This window comes from Carassius gibelio, chromosome B22 (assembly GCF_023724105.1).
Source record: "Carassius gibelio isolate Cgi1373 ecotype wild population from Czech Republic chromosome B22, carGib1.2-hapl.c, whole genome shotgun sequence".
NCBI classification, from domain to species: Eukaryota; Metazoa; Chordata; class Actinopteri; order Cypriniformes; family Cyprinidae; genus Carassius; species Carassius gibelio.
Genome location: NC_068417.1, coordinates 18,835,538 through 18,852,839, shown reverse-complemented (window position 1 = coordinate 18,852,839; position 17,302 = coordinate 18,835,538). Strand labels below are relative to the sequence as shown.

Genomic DNA, 17,302 nt, shown 5'->3' with positions numbered 1-17,302 from the left:
TCTGATGACGTTGCCGCCCAGTTGGTCACATGTGTTAGCGATCTCTATAGTTTGGTGAATCTTCAAAGTGAATCTTGACTTCATCGAAATTATGAAATGCTTGTTTATTCGAGGTTTTTGATCTTCTGCATTGCATTAGTCACTAGATGGTAAATGTGGAAAGTTTTATTGAAATTCCACTCTACCACGAAAAATGTACAAAAATAAGACAACAAACCGACATCTAAAATAAAAATTTTAATTAAATTAAAATAAAATTAAATTTAATTTAAATTTATGCATTTAGCAGACACTTTTATCCAAAGCAACTTACAGTGCATTCAGGCTATCAATTTTTACATATCATGTGTTCCCGGGGAATCGAACCCCCAACCTTGCGCTTGCTAGCGCAGTGCTAAAATAAAGATAAACAATTTACATCCACATTTATTCTCTTAGTAAATGTTTTTATTTCTACTATTATTGGTTTAAAATAGAAGGTTCCATATAGATTCAATCACCCACCCATTCACACAGAAGAGAGTCTGTATTAATATATATATATATATATATATATATATATATATATATATATAAATGTGATTGTAATTAATTTGTATTTCAAATAAATAAATAAATAACAATTATTCCTTGCGATAAAAGTGTCACAATAAGTACAGACATTCATCGTAATGCTAAAATTAAAATAAAAACAAAATAATAGGCTACATTTGTTACTGGAAAAGGTTTTAAAAAACATTGCTTTAAATAGTCAAAATGTAAAATATAAATATCAATTGTGATTACTGTGAAAACAAAACCAGACCTACCTGCAACTTTTGAGAAATGTTGTATTCAGGTATTAAAATAACATAAACTGCATGCAATAAGACATTTAAAAAGGTCATGACAGTACCAGAATGGTACAATATAGACAGACCAATGGATGTATATGGCACTGCCTTATCGTTTAAAAGAAAAATGAATTAAGCACACCAGTTTTTTTTATTTATTATTATTATTTTTTTTTATTAAACAATATTAGGGGTCACTTTGCATTGGGTAAGAGAGAAACTTTCAACTCTGCAGGATATGGCCTTGGGTTATAAACATCCACATTATCTTATCATTTGTTTCTCAAGTTCACTTGAACACTGTAAACCCTAATATTGCCTTGACTTAAAAAATCAAGTAATGTTGACTAAACATTACTTAAAATTTTGCATTTTGGCCCTGTCACTTAAAAATATGAGTTAATTTAACTAATTTACCTTCAAAATGCATAAACTTAAGATTTCAAGTGTTGTGAGCTCAAAATCATGAGTAATCCTTTCGAAAAACTCAACTTCACTCTGTTCTTGCTTTAATGTGATTGGCCATTGGAGAAATTCTGCCTAGCAACAAGAGAACAAAAGCACTGATTGGTGGGTTACAAAATTCGTCCTTTTGGTCTGTTTGGTTGCTGAACTACAATTCAAGAGGAAGTTTTTCTTCGTGTACTATGTTCGGTGACTAAAATTATGTAGATATAAAGTTGTTTTGCATGATTTCTACTGGTGAAATATGTTAATTTAAATCCTTGTGGTACGTGATTTTGAGATGATTATTGAAATTACAACTTAAGTATTTGATGAAGTGGCCCAATCGGTTTCCTTTGAGCGAAAGAACATGACAGTTAAGTTTCTGCTTAACTCGTTAGATCGAAAACCCTAATAAGTTGAATGAACTAAATTGATTGAGTAAACTCATTGCCTCAATTTAATTGAGTAATGGAGTCCCCCAAAACTTACATATTTAAGTTTATTTAACTTGACGGTTTTGTAGAAAACCCTAATAAGTTGACTGAACTAAATTGATTGTTGCCTCAATTTAATTGAGTAATGGAGTCTCCCAAAACTTACATTTTTAAGTTTATTTAACTTGACGGTTTTGTAGATTGTACTTAAATCACTCAGTTCACCAAACTTGATGCTAATTTAATGTACTTAAACAATTATGTTCACTTAACTTGGTACTAATTTCAAGTGTACTTATATATTTAAGTTAACTCAACATGTAAATTTAACTGATAATGATGTTCTTATTTTTGACAGCAGACTGAAGTAAAACAAATAACAGCATATTTACACTTTGACCTTTTGACAAACTGTCACAATATTTATGAAAATACAGTAAACCCTATACTGCACTGTAAAAAAAAAAAAAAAAAAAAAAAAGTATTTTTATGTCTTTGCAGACATTGAAAAGACATCCACTGAGGAGAGAATGTTTTTATGACGTCTTTTTTTAATGTTTTTTTATGTCTTCTGTACATCCGATATAGATGTTCACATATCCTCCTTACAAGGTTCTGTGACTTTATTTCTGTCAGACATCTAGAGAAGCTCTTATTGAGAATTAACAGAGGTTTAAATGTGCATACTTGATTCATTTGAAGTCACCATTGTGGTGGAATATGTTTGGTTTAGTTGGGATCTTGGTCCAGCTGCTTCTTATGTTCGCTTGTCTCTTGCTGCTATAACAGTATATTTTAAAATGCTGTTTTTGTGGCGAAGAAAGACAAAGTTTCAAAGAGCTCAGGTGTTATCAGCTCTTTGTTGGTGTAAGCTTGTCTCTTGCTGCTGTAACTTGTGTGTTGTAAAACACTGTTACTGTGGCAAAGAGAGTTGAGATCTAACATACACATATCTTGCTTGTAATGGTGACTTATTATAGTAAAATAAAATATATTGCTGCAGCTATGGATATACTTTTATGGATATAAACTTTGTAGATAAAACAATGTACTTACTTTTAGAAAACCGATCATGTCGTCACAAACAGACATCAAGATTTTGGATATGCATCACATCAATGGTGACAATCAGAACAAAAAAAGGCTGGAAAATAAGGAGGAGTTTGTGCTATGGAGCTCTTTTGTTTGTCACCATTATTGTGATGCATATGCTACATCTAGAAGTCTGTGTGTGTGTGGAAACTAGTGGTGGAAATTATGATTCTTTCTAGTGATTCGTTCATTTTCAGTTCGTTCACCAAAATGATTCGTTCAGAATCGTTCACTGATTCGTTCAGTGACCATTTCTTCGTATTACACAAAATAAGCCAGCAGATAGCAAAAAGTGTATTGTGTTGTTATGTCTTAAGTCAACGAACGTATTCACTTGTTACAAAAACTGATCTGGCTTTATTAAAATGTGTGTATAATCGCATTCAATATATAAAGTCTAATTAAGTTGTTCAAATGAACAAAGCACAAGGTTTTCTTGCCTAAATAGCATTTTAATTGTTTGGTCAGACAGACAGTTTCTTTATTATATATTCACATTCATCAATCGTGGATTAAACGTGGAGTTGCTAAATATCAAAACAAGCGTATGTGCACAATACAGTACTTATAACTGCGCTTTGCATTTTTGCGAGATTGACATGCTAAATGGCCGACTGACCCGGTTTACTCTCATTCATTTCGTTCACGAACGAGATAAGCTATGTACCAGTTCATTTCATTCACGAACGACTTGTATCCGTTCATTCAGCTCGTTCACGAATGACATGTGTGCCAGTTCAGTCATTTCATTCACGAACGAGATTTACTAAATCATTCAACTCGTGCACGAACGACATGTGCTTTGCCGATTGAGAAACGTGATTGGTAAACTGTTTGCCAGAATATACCCTGAACCATCAGGTCAGTCATTTCATTCACGACCGAGATGTATCATTCAACTCGTGCACGAACGACATGTGTGCCAGTTCAGTCATTTCATTCACGAACGCTATGTATCAGCTCATTCAACTCATTCACGAACGACATGGGTACCAGTTCAGTAATTTCGTTCACGAACGATAAGATCTCTAGATCTAGTTCAGACTCATATGAAACTCGTTCATTGAAGGGCGTATTCGTTCACTACATTCAACAAATCAAATACTCTGTCACATCTCATACTCGAAGGCTATTGGCTCGAGGTTGAGTAATTCTTTGACAGGATGAAACAGTTGTTACCCGGTGCACTGAGCTGCGCATGCGCTGCTTATAGCGCCGCGCTGCTGTGGAGGGAGGAACTTCACTGAACGAGAAATATGAGTCAGTGGATTACGTGAACGAGAACGATTCGTTCACCTAAAAGATTCGTTCAAAAAGAACGATTCGTTCACGAACGACACATCACTAGTGGAAACTTGATTGATTCTTTCACTCAAATTATTTCAAACGCATTCATTTCGTCCATCTTTAAAATAAGTATTTTACTCCTGGTGCCTGTTAAAAATATCAAACAAAACTTATTTTATGATTTCAAATACGTATTATGTGATGACTCTCTCATCAACAAAAAACATCAAATAACACCTGAGCTCATTTAAATTTGTCTTTTTTCACCACAAAAACAGAGTTTTAAAATACACCAATACAGCAGCAAGAGACAAATTAACACAAGAAGTAACTGGACCAAGATCCCAACTAAACCAAACACTTTCCACCACAATGGTGACTTCAAATGAATCAAGTATCAACATTTAAACCTCTGAGGGATTTAGGTAGTCTACAAAACCGTCAAGTTAAATAAACTTAAATATGTAAGTTTTGGGAGACTCCATTACTCAATTAAATTGAGGCAACAAGTTTACTCAATAAATTTAGTTCAGTCAACTTATTAGGGTTTTCAGTGAATAGTGTGTTTATATAAAAGCAAAGGGAATCCAGATGAAGAGAAGACATTCGATAGAGAGAGAGAGAGAAAGTGTGAACTATTTGTTTGAGCGTGTAGTGTGTATGAAAGCCTTCTTACATGAATCTCATCCCCTCAAAACAGCTTTAATTTAGGAATAAAAACAATTACTACAGTTTGCACTGAATACTTTTGAGGCTCTAGCAGCTCAGTTTCTGAGTCAAAGTGAAACCTGCTGTGGTTTAATTCACATCAGTTAAGTGGAAAACTGAATCAGATGAATGTGGTTTCTGTTGAGTGGACAAACGTCTCGCTCCTTTTGCATGTCTGAGGTTGATTTACGTGCAAAAACAAGAGATTATGTTCCTTCAAGACAAACACTTTCCTTCCACTCAAATCAGAAAGGCTTCATTCATTTCATTATAAGTGACTGTATAAACAGTTAGATTAGATTTTCATCAGACTAAATTCATGCATTGGTATGCATTTGTTGTTCTAAAAGGTTAAAGGGTATGAAGCCAAACTTGAAGGAAGCATGCAGACTGAATAAAGTTTTGTTTTTGTTTTTTTCTGATCGGCTGACGATTATTTTTTTTGAAGATCTGCTTGTCTCCCAGCAGGTTATCTTGGCCACACACACTTTTATCATGCCATTTTGTCGTGTTTCATGAAATCGACATCAGTTCGTTTTCCAGAACTCATCAGCCACTGAACGGATCTCAAACAGGTTGAAGAAAATGATTCACGCACTTGTTTTGTTCTGTTTTACTCGTATATTAGTCACTAAATGACCTAGTTCCGAAATATATTTCAGATATGCTCACTGAATATAAACCTAACAGAGCACTCAGATCACTAGGATCAAGTCAGTTAGAAAAACCAAGGATTCACACAAAACAAGGGGAGTCCGCCTTTAGTTACTATTATGCCCGCAGCTGGAATCAGCTTCCAGAAGAGATCAGATGTGCTAAAACACCAGTCACATTTAAATCTAGACTTAAAACTAATCTGTTTAGCTGTGCATTTATTGAATGAGCACTGTGCAATGTCCGAACTGATTGCACTATGTTTTCACTGCTTTTTTTTTTATTTATTTTTATTTTATTTTATGTAAAATCATTTTCTAACTGTTTTAAATTCATTTTAAATCTTGTTATTATTTTTCTTACTTTCTTTTATGTAAAGCACTATTAATTACCATTGTGTACGAAATGTGCTATATAAATAAACTTGCCTTGCCTTGCCTTGTTTATGTTTTTTCCCTCTGATTGGTGAGTAGCATAATAAATGTGGGCTTATTTATGGCCTTAGTGTTAGCACTTAAGCCAAAATTTTTTAAATGATTAAATGATCAAAATATTTAGGTTTACGTTTACATTTAGCTACATATATATTACATTTTGATCTCTAGGTGCTGAGACAGATGAGATGGGGTCAGTGATGGAGATTCGTTCACTCTCACTCTCAGAACACCCTTTTTACTGTCACTTATTCTTAGATTTCTTTTTTTTTCTCCAGCTCCTGTGCCTGTTCCTGTCATCACCAGATACTCTCCTCAGTGTCCATCATCACCATCACCATAATCATCATCATCATATTGTTCACTGTTGTGTTCAGTGGAGAATGTGGGTCATGTGACTCTCTCCTGGTTCAAAGGAAACAGTTTATTGTCCAGCATCAGTGTGTCTGATCTCAGCATCAGTCTCTCTCTTCCTCTGGAGGTGGAATATCAGGATAACAACAACTACAGCTGTCTGTTTAACAAACCAGTCGCTACTATCTCACAAAATTACAGCAATCCTCACATTTATGGCAAATAATATCACAAAACCCATGGTGACCCTCATGACAAAAACAATAAAAACCTTCACAGAAATTTTAATGATTTCCACTACAAATACCCGTACAAACCATCAAATTTAACCATTAAAACCATTATCCATTAAAACCATTAAATAATGGTTTCCTGTAGTGTTTTGGGGCACATTGCATAAAGATTTAGTGGCTTTAACAAAACCCAGCAAAAAGAAGGTGACCAATTACCAGTAGAGACCAAAAGGCACCATTTTAGTTTCCATTAAAACCAAAACAATTTTTCTTATAACCAGTAAAATCATTGCAAATTATGTGATGCTTTCTGTTTATTTTTTCAACAGGATTGAAATGCATTATTGTATGAACTAAAATACTTGAAATGTACATAAAAAGAGCAGAATGCAAAATGTATATTACAATGATAAACGTAAACCTCTAGAAACCTGAAACAGCAGAATTCATATGTCTGTCTGTATGTGTGTGTGTGTGTGTGTGTGTGTGTGTGTGTGTGTGTCATACTGTATCATACTAATCGCCTTATATCTACTTCATTTACTCTTTTTTTTTTTCTAACCCAATAGCTCTCAATTCAATGGTGAACTGCCTTTAACTGTCATTTTGCATTATTGACACACTGTTTTCCTAATTAATGTTGTTCAGTTGCTTTGACACAATCTTTTTTGTTTAAAGTGCTATATAAATAAAGGTGACTAGACTCAAATGTGACACGTTGTAGAACCGCTGCTGTCTCTTTATGGATGACTGGAATAATCATGTCAGACACTACAAAGTGATAAATGGCAGTGGATGCTCGGACCTGGGTTTTTATGCTGTATTCCAGGCTGGTTTTTGAGCCCGTAACTCACAACTTCAAACCACGACTCACGACTTTGTAGCGTTCCAGGCAAGTAATGCCAAACTTCCTGAGCACAAGCAATTGTAGCAAGATTAATAATTTTATTGCAATGTTACACTGTCCTAAAATCGTTTTTTCAACATGTACCACTTGCATAAACACTGCATCCTTTCGCGGGCTGTGTGACGTCAGAGCTCGGAATTGGGAGTACATCGATCTAGTACAAGTTCACGGGTAGGAAGTCATGGGTTTGACTGCTGAGTGCACTTTCACGGGTAGTAGGTTGGAAAAACACGGGTTGCCTGGAACGCAGCATAACGGGCAAAGGTAACCTGATGTAACTGTTAGCTTTTTTTTTCTTGTTAACTTCTCCTAACCGCCTTTATATTTTTTGCTTGCCATCACGAGCGCACACTCTCTTTTGCTCAGGGTTGCCAGGTTTTTACAACAAAACCTGCTAAAATGCTACTCAAAGCGACAGCCTCCCGCTCTCTCCTGTGAAGCCAATAAGGAAGTGACTAAAACTGTAATTCATCGACTGGCCACTGGAGGCTGGCTGCAGAAGGGCGTCATTTGCTGGTGATGACACAGATATTGCTGACGCTAGGGGACAGATTAAAACTTGTTTTACATTTTGTTTTTATGCAGTACAATATATAAACCTGAAGATTCACTGTTTGTATTACTGTGTAAACTTGAGTCAAATCTGTTTTTCAATTTACTTCATTTGTGAGTTTGGAAATCAGGAAGAGGTTCCGTTTATCTTGTTCAGACAGGTCTATAAAACCAGTGAACACAAGATGTTGAAAATAAACCACAGCAACTGAGAACAAAGATCTTATCCTTATGACTGAGCACAGAATCTTTGTTAAAACACTTGATCCACATTTAATCATTGCAATTCAAAGTGAATGAAATTAAAAACTAAATAAAGGTACAAAAAAAAAAAAAACCACAGAAAAAAAATCTGACAACATAAAAAAACACCCCACCCTAAAATGTGAATTTTTTTTCCAGATTTGTAAGATTATATGTTTAGAGTGTATGAATCTCACAGAATTTCACAGATTTATTCCTAAATAAAAGCTGTCATATATTTTACCTTTTTTTTGAGAGAAAACATCTCAATTCTAGTGATAGTGATTTAATAAGTTGGGGGGGGGGGGGGGTTGCTAATATTGCTAATTAAGTCTGTTATGTCTAATTATATACTAGAATGTCACTTTATTTATTTTATAATTTAGTTTTAATTACATTTAGTGTGGAGTTTGCATTTGTTGATGGGTACAATGAAAGTTGTATGCATAATAACAATAAATGAAATTGGGCACAAAAGGGTTAAACAACTAACTGAAACAGACCTATCCAGGGCTGCAAATCAATATTTGTGAGATTTTGCAGTTTTGAATTGAATGATATAGTCTTATTTTAGAGCAACTGAACATTGGTATGAGTTTCGGTCATACTTAATACAAAATATGAGGACATTTTTCATCAGTTTAGTCTTAAGCCGACAGATGGTTCGGAGGAGACATTTGAGAGTGAGGTACAGCAAAACAGAGTCACTTGTCGCCATCTCCTGGAGTAATTATATAACATGCAGAAATTTACATTGAATGAATGAATGAATGAATGAATGAATGAATTTTCAGTGACTCTATTATTGTGATATCTCAATGTTCTGCCAGATTTTTGGGTCTAATTTTAGTGAATTTAAAATTTCAACTACTACAGTACATCTTACTTGTAACTGCGTTTGACTAGGCCTATATTAACAAAAACAGCCCTCATCAGTCAACGCTGTTTAAACAAATTAATAAATAATAGATTTAAAAAAGTGAATAAGTCCCAATATCCCCTAAATTGGGACCACCCAATTTGACAGGAATTATAAGCTATAATTATAAGATATTTATGGCAAATAACTTGCACAAAAAATGCATGGTTTCATGTTTAATCAAACAGGTGCATCTCAATAAATTAAAATGTCACTGAAAAGTTGCAAAGTTTTCCTTAACCTTCAAAATAGTCTCTCAGTTTGGTTCACTAGGCACAATCATGGGGAAAACTGCTGATCTGACAGTTGTCCAGAAGACAACCATTGACACCCTTCAAAGGGAGGGTAAGACACAAACATTCATTACCAGAGAAGCTGGCTGTTCACAGAGTGCTGTATCCAAGCATGTTGACAGAAAGTTGAGTGGAAGGAAAAAGTTATGAATAAAAAGATGCACAACCAACTGAGAGAACCGCAGCCTTATGAGGATTGCCAATCAACATTGATTCAAGAATTTGAGTGAATTTCATAATGAATGGACTGAAGCTGTGGTCAAGGCATCAAGAGTCACCACACACAGACGTGTCAAGGAATTTGGATACAGTTGTCATATTCCTCTTGTTAAGCATCTCCTGAACCTCAGGCAATGTCAGAGGCATCTTACCTGGGCTAAGGAGAAGAAGAACTGGACTGTTGCCCGGTGGTCCAAAGTCCTCTTTTCAGATGAGAGCAAGTTTTGTATTTCATTTGGAAACCAAGGTCCTAGAGTCTGGAGGAAGGGTGGAGAAGCTCAAGCCCAGGTTGCTTGAAGTCCAGTGTTATATTTCCACAGTCTGTGATGATTTGGGGTGCAATGTCATCTTCTGGTGTTGGTCCATTGTGTTTTTTGAAAACCAAAGTCACTGCACCCGTTTACAAAGAGATTTTGAAGCACTTCATGATTATTTCTGCTGACCAGCTTTTTGAAGATGCTGATTTCATTTGGCACCTGCCCACAATAACAAAAGCACCAAAAGTTGGTTAAATGACCATGGTGTTGGTGTATTTGACTGACCAGCAAACTCACCAGACCTGAACCCCAGAGAGACTCTATGAGGTATTGTCAAGAGTAAAATGAGAAACAAGAGAACAAACAAAGCAGATGAGCTGAAGGCCACAGTCAAATAAACTTGAGCTTCCATTCCACCTCAGCAATGCCACAAACTGATCACCTCCATGCCACACCGAACTGAGGCAGTAATTAAAGCAAAAGGAGCCCCTACCAAGTATTGAGCACATGTACAGTAAATTAACATACTTTCCAGAAAGCCAACAATTTACAAAAACGTTTTTTATTTATTTATTTATTTTTGTATTGGTCTCATGAAGTATTCTAATTTGTTGAGACAGGGAATTGGTGGGTTTTTGTTAAATGTGAGCTAACATCATCACAATTAAAAGAACCAAAAACTTAAACTACTTCAGTCTGTGTTCACTGAATGTATTTAATACACAAGTTTCACAATTTGAGTTGAATTACTGAAATAAATGAAGTTTTCCACAAAATTCAAATTTATTGAGATGCACCTGTATGTGGGAAAATTTCCTCACCAGTACAATCCTGGCTACATGTTTCAGGTTAACTGTTGAGCGATTGTTAAAGGCTTCTCAATATAGATACGATCAGAGTCAGAAGGATGTGTTAGGCCAAAGACTAGGGACTTAGGTTAGGCCAAGATTACAACAGTCATTATTTGGTGACCAGGTGTAATTATATAATACAGCATAAAAATGCAACACATCAACACATGTAATAATATACTATAGCCAAAACATAATTTTTTTTTAAACATTATTTACGAGTTGGTGTAACATGATTGAGTACATAAATATAGGTTATTTATTAACAAATAATTATTAAGACATTTTAACATAATATTTTACACTCAGTATAAGTTAAGCGCTGCAAGGTGTGCATGTGTCCTGACATTTTTTCCAAAGCCATCAGATTTTCCTACCAAGGCTTAATGCACATGCACACGTCAATATTGCATTCTTTTTCTCACGTTGAACAACATTTAATGTATCTGAATCACTGTAAGGGTAAGTTCAGAGTTGGAGTAGGTGTAGATGTTAATAAAGCACAATCTAATAGGAATAAAAAAATATTTATTGTTGGTTTCAGGTAGTAAATTCTCTGATATACAAAAGAAATTCTTTAGCTTATTACAGTTACCGTGGTGGCAGCCAACAATACCACAGCTTAACCCTCAAAGTGTATTTATATTTAGTTATATTGATAAAAAGGTTTCAATTCAGTCTTTTTTCCCCCGTTTTAACATGGATTTCTATGGCTGTCAGGCAAGATGGCGGATCCAAGTTGGGATCTGTCTGAAGTCTTTTCAGAGACGTGAAAGAGTTGTTTAAAATGAATCAAAAGTGAACGTTCTTTCACTTTTACATTTGTCCTATAAGCATTGTTACACAACACTTAACATTTCTTGAGTGTCCAGATTTCTTTTCTCAATGCAATTTTGGCAAATTAGATCATTGAATCATGCATGTTTGCTTATGCAAGGGATTACCACCCTTACGAAAGGAAAATATATTTACCAATATATTTCTTAAAATATATTGTGATATATTGTAATATATTATTTTCCCTTTTTATTTCTAATATTTTATATATTTGAATACATTTAATAATATATTGATGACACATATATTATATAATATATTGCAAAATATACAAATGATTGCTGCTTTCAAAATATTGCAATATATTGGAAAGAATAAATATATATATGAATATATGCCTAATATATTACATGATATTTTCCAATATACTGCAATATATTTTTGTTTCATAAAGGGCAACTACAGTGTTATTTTTTCTTAGTGATATAACTGGAGCCTTAGGAATATAACTTTATAAGTTCGTATTTGGTTGAACAATCAGAAAGGGGGTGTGTCATGACCGCCCACAAGGGGAAAACTAATTCTGAGTGGTTTATCCATTTTCCCGTGAGAAAAAAAAAAAAAGAAAAACCTGTTCCTGTAGCTAAATTTACATAATGCTTATTTTTTTAAACATTTCTTTTTGTAATTTTTAAAAAGGTTTTTATTTAGTGAAAAATTTGCCTTATAAAATTAACTATTATTTAAAAGCTTTTTTCCTTCTGGTGCCAGAAATGGAGGAATTTTGGGCGATATTTTGCTGTGTTTTTGTGCTGCTAGTGCTGGCACCTTCTCTGGTTAGGCCTCTCATGAATACATAATGATGATGAAACCACCAGTAGGTAGCAGCAATTCCATGTTATAATAAATTATTAATTGAATCATTCAAATCAAATGATTCGTTCAAAGCTGATTCAATTAGAAAAAAAAAAAAAAAAAACAAGTCCCTGTGTCCCAATGTGCATACCATATGCCCCATATAGTATTGAAAATTACTAATATCACATAGAATTTAGCATGGATAGTGTGCACATTGGGACACTGGCAGTGAGTCCATCCAAATGGACTGCTGAATCACTGGCTCACTCGATTTGTTCAAGGAACGAAACACTGTGTTGATATCAAATGGCAACCTCTTGTGAAAAAACGCTCTCTCTCGCGTGAAGCCAACAAAGAAGTGACTAAAACTGTTCTATTCATCGACTGGCCACTTGAGGCTGGCTCCAAGAGGAAGTCAATCCCATAGACTCCCTATGTTAAAATGCACAACTTTATAGCAATAAAAAACGTTTACAGCCTGGTTCAAAAAATGATTTTGGTCTAGCTAATTTTGCCCTTCATGACAACTATAAAGGGGGCGAATTTTTATAACTCATCCGTTTAAATTACATTAAGCCTTAACGTTTTGCATAATTAAGGGTATGGCCACTTGAGCGGCAGGTGGATTGCCCCGCACCCCCCTCAGTTCGAGCCCTGTGTATCTCCAATAATACTGATAGATGGCTATTGAACTAATAAACTCTTCAAACAAAATAAAATGATCAAGGTTTTTATTTGTATAGTTATAATATGCCAACACATTCCAATACAATACAAGAGAAGATTATAATCACTAAACAAAACACATGAGACAATATGACTGAAAGTACATAATATGCTACATAAATTATAACTAATAAAGATTAATCTGTGCAGAACAGATTCATCCAAAACTCTTACATCAGTCAAAGCTCTGTCTTATGTACAGAGACATGTTTCTCATGAGACAGACACAGAACTTACAAAAGCACATTTAAATACACATTCTGTATATAAACTGTTAGAGAAATGTAATATAAAACATACATAAATGTAAAATATAACAATGGTATTAAGAAATATAAAATGTCACAGGACCAGTGATCTTTAAAATGACTATTATAAATCACTGATTTGAATCTGTTTACATGTAGCACGTTAACTTAGTTTTCATCTTAGACTTTCAGTTTGTCATTTGATAATTACAATCTTATTCTATAGACTTGTATTCTTACTAATCCACTTCTTTTGCAAGCTTATTAACCTCTTCTCCCTCCTCTGTTTCACCTGTAAAAAATGCAAAATAGCATTCAGGTAAAATAATAAGAGAAAAATACAATAAAGCATTCACCATTACTCATGGACACGTATGTTTTTATTACTAACCCTCTTGGTCACTTTAAGAGACAATGAATGGATCCATTACACATCTGATTTCTTTCTCAACTGTTTACTTTCACTTAAAGGAGCTTCTTCAGTCTCATATTAAGAGCATTTGCCCTTCTAATGACTATGAACAGAAGAACGTTTATGTGTAGTTTTCAGTTTAATCAGTCAAGTTCAATCACAGACACAACAGTGAAGGAATGTAAATAGGGTATGTAAAGCACATTAAATACCTTTTAGCTTGTGATGGTGTTTCATCACTGAAGGACACATGTAGGCCCACATTTTCACTAACAATAACGAAAAGTCTCATTCTCAGTCTCGTTTGAAGAGGCTTCATTCAGATGGTAATTAGAATAAGTACAATTTAACAGACAGTTTATTTTATCAGTTTGAACAAAAACATGTTCTACTCTTCTGAGTTAGAGCAACAAAAACAAAAACTACGTTGTGAGACCTGGCAGATCCCCAATGTTTAAATAACTGCTAACCGACTGTTGTCACTATCCGCATTGCTGTGACATGACTAATGCCTTTTCATTTCAGAGAAATGTAATGTTGTAACTGAGGGGCAAACAATGTCTTTATTCAACTCTGGACTCTAGAGAAGTGCTTGAATTTTATAAACTGTTATAGAGGAAGGAACACATCATTTTATCCATTTTTACAGCCACCACTGAACTTTTATGATTACAGTAACAGACTCAGTCTTACCTCTGTTTCACTGAGACGCTCATCTCAGACAGAGAGTCCTTTCCTCGCTCCTCTGACATACTGGAGATAAACTGCCGCTGAAAAACAGCACTGTTATCTTTGTGTTGAAGACTATCAGATGCTCAGCACAACCTGGACATGAAGTGAAAAAATTGACAAGTGTTGAGTTGGCAACAAACAAGCTGTAAAAAAAGAACACAAGCTCTGAAACTAATCTTACTGTTAATATTACATTATAACACATTACATTTAGTCATTTAGCAGACGCTTTTATCCAAAGTGACTTACAAATGAGGACAATGGAAGCAATCAAAAACAACAAAAGAGCAATGATATATAAGTGCTACAACAACGGGTTGCGCTCCTATTACATTTCCTGTAGTGTAACAATTTCAGACAACTCTTCATAATATATAACTATAAATGTAGAAACATAACTACATCATTTTTACATTATTTTAGCATTGGAAATATTACAGAGGGGGAAACTGAACTTTCTGTGCAGTTTTATATATTTTGGACTTGCAACAAATTAACAATTATTATACAGCATTGGATAATTACGTCAGAATGCATTTTATTAATTTCAACTGCTAAGTGACCTGAAACATTCTCTTTAATCACTGGTGATTTATTACATTCTCTTTTGAACCAAATTAAAAGACATTAGAAACATTCACCACATGCTTTCCCGTCTGTGAAGTTACTTTCGATTTCGCATCATCAGGAAAATAAAAAGCGGGATTTAAATAATTTCAAAAAAACATTAACTGTTCATTCACATGCCACTCACTGTAATCAATGACGTTTTAAAACTTACTTGCAGTAGTACGACGGTCTTCAGCAGCCAGAACACTGTGCAGAATGCTTTCTCTTTCTCCCCTTTAAGACCCTTTCACGTGATGTGACTCCAATTCTTTTCATTTACGATCTTTTCTGCTTATAGACTTTGTTCATGGTTAAACGTTAACTGGTTGTTTCAACATTCTCAATTTGCCTTGAAGCTCAAAAACGCAGCACATTTGAGTCTTGAATTAAACTGTGTTAGATCAGGTTCATATCATTCTGTCAGCTTAATCAATTTTCCTATGAAACATGACGCTATAAATCTTATACAGTAATCTATATCCTGACCAAACAGAAATGTTTTTGTTTTAATAAGAGGGAACATCTGGTTGTGATTTACGGAAATGGACGCCTCCAAATTGCTCTTTCCTAGGATCAGTATAATACCTATTTGACGCCATTATTTAACCTTCATTTTATCTATCTAACTTTTTCCACCCATTATTTCTGAAATGCGAATGGAAATAATGAACGATATACTCTGACACTGTTGTGTTCAAATGAGTAGTTTAGTCTGTGAAACAATGCTTTGAAACAATAGCTGTGTCTCATTTAGAATGCGCCCTCCGAAGGACGTTGCCTTCTAAATGAGACACAGCTATTTGTAACCTTTTTTTAAAAACATTCTAAACAGGAAACAGTGTTCTGATTGGTCGTGGATATATAGTTGTGAGGTAAAAGTCTGTCCTTTACTGATGAATCAGACATTCTCACATCAGGAGCATTTTTTGCACCTCTTTATAGGTTTTCCCCTCTCTAATCAACTTTTTAATCAAAGTACGCTGTTCTTCTGAACAATGTCTTGAACGACCCATTTTCCTCAGCTTTCAAATGCATGTTCAACAAGTGTTGGCTTCATCCTTAAATAGGGGCCACCTGATTCACACCTGTTTCTTCACAAAATTGATGACCTCAGTGATTGAATGCCACACTGCTATTTTTTTGAACACACCCCTTTCAACTAATTCAACTAATTGCCCAATTGCACAGCCTTAAGAGCGTGCATATCATGAATGCTGGGTCTCATTTGTTTTCTGAGAATCTACTGAACCTACTGGTAACTTGTTTGCCATGTAGCAATAAAAAAATATACGAAAAACCTTGATTATTCTGGTTAGTCACATTGTACTGCTATTATTTTGAACAATACTGTACATACACACACACACACACAATCACACAATTCAAACATAAGAACATTTAATTGAATGGTTACTTTTCTTAAATGAGACTTCCCCGATGCAGCCTTAAAATGCGACCTCCGGAGGACCCAGTCTAGATGAGACACAGCTACTCAGTCTCTTCTTCTGTACTCTAGAGATCCTATGACCCAGTCTAGATGAGAGGGTGAACATGCATGTTAATATAATTGAAAAGAAACTGAGTTCTGCATTGAACAATAGGTCTAAAAGTTTAGGAAACTGCATAAAGTTGTTACAGTATTGAGCTTTGGGTGAGTGAGCATGTTAATGACTGACACAGGTATTAAGGCTCAATCCTTTAACATTAGTTCAGTCATTACAACCCTCAGAAAGGATGATTGTAAAAGCTTTATTGATAAAATTAGAAAACCACCATCCTCCTGAGGAGACAGTGGAAGCTCTGTAAATAAAAAATAAATAAAAAAAAAGGACTTACAGGACAAAACAAAATTGAGATACAAAATTACAATTTCACCACTGGCTCATAAGTGGATTTGCAAACATGTTAATGGATGTTAAATAATAGAGCAGGACTCAGCAAACAATTTGACATACTTTACTGAAGACACATCGACTTACAAAATAGTGCAGGGTAGAGGCGATATTTGACTCAAATGACAGACTGAGTTGTGTATTTATTCTGTATGGAATCATTTCAAATATTATTATTAAAATGTTTCATAATTGATTAGGGCTGCCTGAAAAAAATCTAATAAAAATGTTCTAGCATTATTATTCTGATCAAGTAAAACTGATTATTTGTTAAAACATCAATATCTGTAGGCCTGCTTGACTTCAGAAGTCTGATGGTGTTTAACTCTCA

The 17,302-nt window shown here is 34.5% G+C and overlaps 1 protein-coding gene across 17 annotated transcripts in view; it reads right to left on the bottom strand.

The window, feature by feature from the left end:
• The window catches only part of LOC127986809 (protein NLRC5), a 229,160-nt gene that overhangs the window by 149,797 nt on the left and 62,061 nt on the right, over positions 1 to 17,302 (bottom strand). The window contains exons 1-2 of one of the 17 annotated variants that reach the window (XM_052589061.1): positions 15,252 to 15,785; positions 14,432 to 14,563 (exon numbers count right to left, since the gene is read on the bottom strand). The exons of the other annotated variants lie outside the window; for them this stretch is intronic. Of the exons in view, the coding sequence (XP_052445021.1) occupies positions 14,432 to 14,490 (59 nt within the window). The 5' untranslated portion in view covers positions 14,491 to 14,563; positions 15,252 to 15,785. Of the gene's footprint in view, positions 1 to 14,431; positions 14,564 to 15,251; positions 15,786 to 17,302 lie in introns of those variants that run through there. 17 annotated transcript variants of the gene reach the window in all.